At 41.0% G+C, this 6,101-nt stretch overlaps 1 protein-coding gene across 3 annotated transcripts in view; it reads right to left on the minus strand.

Annotated features, from left to right (window-relative positions):
- Lrrc6 (leucine rich repeat containing 6) overlaps window positions 1-4,710 on the minus strand; it is a 117,394-nt gene extending 112,684 nt beyond the window's left edge. The window contains exon 1 of one of the 3 annotated variants that reach the window (XM_031359044.1): window positions 4,576-4,710. In XM_031359044.1, the coding sequence (XP_031214904.1) occupies window positions 4,576-4,585 (10 nt within the window). In that variant the 5' untranslated portion in view covers window positions 4,586-4,710. The remainder of the gene's footprint in view (window positions 1-4,575) is intronic. The other 2 variants (XM_031359045.1, XM_031359046.1) reach the window with 2 other exon arrangements.
- Window positions 4,711-6,101: the final 1,391 nt, after the last annotated feature.

Raw genomic sequence — 6,101 nt, forward strand, 5'->3', positions numbered from 1 at the left:
GAGAGAGAGAGAGAGAGAGAGAGAGAGAGAGAGAGAGAGAGAGAGAGAGAGAGAATTTGTTTGCTTGCCTGACATAGGGTCTCACATTGCATTGCAATTGCGGCACTGGCTAGCCTCGATCTCATGGCAATTCTCCCACAACCCTTAGCTTCCCAAGTCCAGGATTCTAAGCATGAACCATCACATCTTGGCCATTCCTTTATGTTTTCTATCATGTTTTGAAAATAACTCTGTCTTTCTTGCTGGACTAGATGAAAATCAACCAATATGTTCACAGCAGACTTCACAGATTTTTTTCAAAACATCTTGAAAAACATTGCAAATACACACATGTACATATATGTATATACACATATATACATGAAATATACGATATTTAACAGAAACATGGAATTACAAATAAGTAGTTTACCTCTCATAGTATCTAAATATTTTCCTATTAGAATTTTCAAGATAACACATGTGCTTTTTCTTACAGACTTAATGGGCATCAGGATGCATACTGATCCCTAATCCAATAACACCTTTAACAGCTGTTGATGTGACTGTCTTATTTTAAAAGCATGAAAAACCATGGCAAAAGGACTCAGAAAATGTGGTTTGGGCTGCTGAGTCAGAGAAGGGAGGATAGAAGAGGCTACATGGAGGAGAGACCTGAACCTTGAAGTGTGTGCAGATGTTTGCCTGACAAACAAATTAGTAAAGGCTACCCCAGGCCATCTTGGACAATACAATGCGTTGCCTGATTTCCCCTTCATCCTCTTCAAAATTAACAGAATAATTCCATCAGCTGCTGGGAGCCCTGCTGGTCCTCAGTTGTTCACTTTCCTTTGAGTTGCCTCACCCCCTGACTCATCCGATGTCTATTCACAAAAGTCCATAAGTGGATGACTGGTGGATAAGGGGCTGGTCAGGCACCATCTTTTATCTCAGTGTGAGAAATTCAGAAGGTCCAATAGAAGTCTGGAGCCCCTAGGGTTGACTATCTGAGACTTCTTTTTTGCCCAATCTTCCTTTCTTTACTTATCTATCTCAAGATTCCCCCGGAGTAAATCTCTATCGTGCTAAGCATGAGAAATTTGTTTCTTGGGAAGCCCAGCTCGGAAGGACTGATAGCCATAGTGGCCCGTGAAACTATAGGGTAGCTAAGATGTGGGTGTGAATTCAAGTCTGCTGCCAGAATGGCAACATGGACACTGGCACTGGCACTCAGTAGGACACAGGCGGTGTTGGGTCCACAGATGCTGTGCATTTGTGAAGCTCTGTCTGGTGTTGAGCAGTGGGGGAATATCAGTGGAAAAGAATGCAATAGTGAGTGTGACCTCTCAGGTATGTCATTTAAATGACAGTTCCATGTAGGGGCTCTGACTAAACACAGCTGCCAAGGAAAGTCTAAGAGACCTTAATGGACTATTAAAAGCTAAGCATGGAGACCAGAGGAAGGAATTGGAAGTATATTAAAGAGGTCTTTATCTTGAAGCAATAGGTCAGGGAAAGCTGAATGCCAGGACCAGGCTAAAATGTAAGAGCAACAGAGTCTAGATTCCAGAAATTATGGAGTCCTGGTTAGGATTCACATTGCCAAACTATACCAACTAATCTCTAGACTATAGATATATGATTTATTTTATATAAATATATAATTTATAATATATATGTCCTTTATAAAACATCAGAAACAAAAAGAAGCAAATTTGTATTTTGAGCAGAATGGCTTCATTGGAGACACTGCTAAGACAAGTCTGGGAGGAAAATTTATAGCATGGAGTGTTCATGGTCAGAAAGATATAGAGCAGAGCCATGACATCAGCTTCCACTATAAGGTTTGTGGAAAGGACAAGTCAAATTCAAAACAAAATAAAGTAGTAAATATTCTAACAGAAATCAAATGACAAAGAAACCAGGGAAAAATCGGAAAAAAATCCAAGCTGGTGAGTTAAGAAAATGAAATTTGTAAACTTTATTCTCACTTAGCAGAAAAATGGGTGGAATAAATTGCTGATTTGTATAATGGGAGATAATACTACTGTAGAAATATTAAAGGATACACAAATATATATATGATATTATATCTACCATGAAAATATTAAAGAATGCAGAGACTATTATAAATATTATGCATCTCCCCTAAAAATTAATAAATATGTGTTAAATTGTTTGATAAGATGAAAACTACCAAGCTCATTAAAAACACAAGTGTAGATTAAGGAGCTGTCAGTCATCTCAAGTACCTAGATATGGAGTAACAAGCCTTCTAAAAAACAGAATTTAGGCACACCTTTCCACAGATAAACCATCCCAAGCATGTAAGGAAAAATAGATTTAGTACAAACTGTTCTAGAAAACTGAAGACATGTTAGCAAGAAGAAAGTTATTCAAGGTAGAGCCAGGGTGTCCAAATTTGTTTTTGTTGCTGTGACTAAACACCATAACCAAAACTAACCTGAAGAGTAAAGGGTTTATTTTATCTTAAAATTCTCAGATCATGATCTGTCGCTGGGAGAAATCAGAACAGAAGCTTGACACAGGAACCTGCAGGTGGAAACTGAAACAGAGGCCATGATGGAATGATGCTTACAGTCTCGCTTTCCATGGCCTGACTGCTCAGTTTGCTTTCTTGTACAACTCAAGACTCCCTAACAACGGGTGGCATCATCCACACCAAACACTAATCAAGAAAATAGCCTCACAGACTTGCCTGTAGACCAATCAGATAAACACAGTTCCTCGACTGAAACTCTTGTCTTCTCAGACAACCCGTTAAGTTGACAAAAACTAATCATCACAGAGAGGAGGGTATGTCTAAGAAGCACTCTCAAATCTCTCCATTCTGTCTTAGTTCCTGGGATAAGATATTGGCCTCTGTGGTTCTCAGTTCTGCATCACCTCCTGTAAAAATGGGTTAGTTGGTCATTATCCCCTGACTTGGAACGTTTTTTTAGATAGAAAAAAAAATGCATGGAAAACATCTGAACATGGCATGGAGCATGTAAGCATTTGTGAAAGTGTCATTTATCCCACTGTCTGGACTTCATTTCAGGCTACTCTCTTCCACCAGTCCTACATGGCCAATTAGCTACCAGATGAAAACTCTCTAGCTTCCCAACAGAAAGAACATTCCTAAAGGTGACCTCTTACAGATTTCCAGGGCAGAAAGAAACCCCACTACCTTACTCTCATTCATTATTTACATTCATCATCTTACATTCATTCATTCAACAATCATTCTCTGTCACCCCTTCTTCCCTCTATCTTTTCCTCCCCCACATCCTCTTTCACCCTCTTCTTTTTCTATGAGACTTCCAAGTGCCCTACTGCTGAACTGTGCCCCAGCCCCAAGCACAGTCTCTTGACTAAAAATATGAATTATGGAGGATGAGGGGATGACACAACTGGCAATGCATGAGGGTACGAGTCAGATTACCAGTACACATGGAGGTGGTGTGTCTGTAATCCTAGCACGGGAGAGGCAGAGACACTCAGGCCCCTCTAGCTCCTTGATCAGCCAGTTTACTGAATTTACTGAATAGGTGAGTTCTATTTCAAATGAGAGATCCTGACTTAAAGAAAACGAGGTGGAAAACAATGGAGACATCAAATGCCAAACTCCAGACTCCATATGCACACAAATGTGAATTTGCACACACATGAATACACATACACTCACACACACACACACACACATATGCCATATACATATATGTTGACACTTTAACAATGATAATGGTATGCAAATACCACTTGTTGGCATCAAAAATATCTTGATAACAGGAATGATTCAATCTAATCTAAAAAGACCTGATCATCCCATCACGTTGAGGACATTTAGACTAGCCTTAGATAAACACTTTGCACATCATTTACTAAGTCTGTAGAATAAAACCTTGCTGTGGAAGTGAGGAAGCTGAGGCTCAAAGGTGGGGCCCCAGAGCAAAGCCATAGAGCTCTAAGGACGTCCATAGAGAAGGATATATATATATATATATATATATATATATATATATATATATATATATATATATATATATATATATCAAGCCATGGCTCTGAAATTGGTGCCCTCCTCCATTAGGCAGCAGTATCTTATTCTGTGAGGTGGTGGCACACAAGAAGGTGTGACCTAAGGACTTCACAGCCTAACCAGTCATGTGCTAGGGCTGAGCCACCAGGTCTTCCCAAACCCCCTTTCTCCCTGGAGCCCACTTCAAAGGCTGGCTAGCTGTTGGCCAGTGGCAAGTGGAGAACATGGCAGGCACTTGAGAGGACATAAGGAACCTGAGGGGCCTGAAGAGACTGATGAGACTTAAGGGACTTGAAGGGACCCAAGGACCCCTGAAAGGATTTAGGGGGACCCACAGGATAATGAGAAGTCACGGTGGGACTTCAGGGGTCTTGAGCAGACCCAAAAGGACCTAAGGGATCTCGAGGGGATCTGAGGAGTACTGTGCAGAAGTCAGAGAGTCTGGTGCTGCTGAGGCACCTGAGGGCTGGCCCTGCAGTGGGAGGAGTGGGAGACGACGGCTGGCTGGCAGTGGGGAGCGGGTGCTGAACCCACCGAGGGTGAGGGTCGCTTACTTCGGCCCATGGAGCTTTTCTGGATTTCTGGTCAGGAAAACAAGGAGACCGGCAGGATTCCCCTCAGCCCTTGCAGCTGCGCCTCTGAGAGTGTGGGACGCAATCCGGGAGTCATGGCAACAGGGGAAATTCTATGGCAGCCGCAGGAGGTCAGGTTGCGCTGGGTTTCCTGACTTCCGGAAAATAATCAGTAAGAATAGCAGTGGCTAGCTCCACTGTCCCTGACTTAATCCTGTTCCCTGTCCCCACCTGTGGCTTTCCTTGGAGCACTTTTCTCTCACTTAGTCAGTTGCATGCCCAGATCAAAGACTCGCAGGGAGCTCTTACTTCTGAATGGGTTTTTTTCCCCTGGACGCGTTTTTCTGCCGGGTTTCTACTTACTCTCAATTTTATTTGACTTGTGAAAAGCCATGAAGATTTTATTTGGCTCCCACTCTGTTTACTGGAGTTGTGACCTTAAACATCTTTAGCATCCATCCCTGTGTCTGTAAGACAAATAATAAGCTGTACACAAACAAACAAAACTTTGTGGAGCTTAAATAATATGGCTGAAATGAAGGACTGTCTTAATTTTGTTATTTTTTTAACTTTTTAAGAACTTAAGACACTTTTTTTTTTAAATCAGGCTTACTATAGATTAGTTGGTATCGTTCAATTGCCTTTTAAATCATAGCTCTACATTCACCCACTTCCTACAATTTTATTTTTAAAGCGCACTATCCACTATACTATCCTGCTCCCCCTACACACCACCCTTTTAATAGTAAGGCATTGGAGTGTCCTTTCTAAGCTCATAATACATCCCTGGTATTTCCCCTGGACCCATTTCACAAGTGTTGGGAGGCCCCAAATTGAGTAAGATTAATCATTCCTCCTCAAATGTTCAGATAATATTTAATGTGTCACAACTTAGTAAATGAATTTAGGTATGCCATAGTTGCAAACATAAATACAACTCTCCATTTGCTTTAAAGAATGCAATTTGTAAAAGGGTTGAAAAAAATTCTAATCACAGTAAACCAATACAGTACATGGTTCTTGATTTGTGTATTCTGTATGCATTTTAAAAGATTCATTGAGCATAGCTAAGTGCAAAGAAATTTATGATTTCAAGAGATGTCTGTTCAGTGTTGGCTGTTGGCCATCATTAGGCTTAGCCAGGTGTAGATGAGGGCATGGATGTGACAGAGACGAGAAACTCAAGAGGTGTGGCATGGAGGAAGGCAGATGATGATCATCAGTATGGCCTAGATCAAATTACACAGAGGAATTTGAACAGTGATCCTGAGAGAGTAGACAAGAAATAGTGCACCTCACTGGTCAAGCCTGAAGAACTGAACCAGAATGGTAGGATTTTAGGCAACATGTCCCCTTAGTGGGAGAAGTTCTTTGGAATTCCAGGAGATGCCCAATAGAGCTCAAAATAAATTTAGGTGACATCTACTGTCTCTACAAATATGCCCAATTCTCCATTCCCTAGAGTTTCTTATTGTTGGTTTTTTGTTTTTGTTTTGCTTTTGCTTTTT

Source organism: Mastomys coucha, unplaced genomic scaffold (genome assembly GCF_008632895.1).
Source record: "Mastomys coucha isolate ucsf_1 unplaced genomic scaffold, UCSF_Mcou_1 pScaffold7, whole genome shotgun sequence".
NCBI classification, from domain to species: domain Eukaryota; kingdom Metazoa; phylum Chordata; class Mammalia; order Rodentia; family Muridae; genus Mastomys; species Mastomys coucha.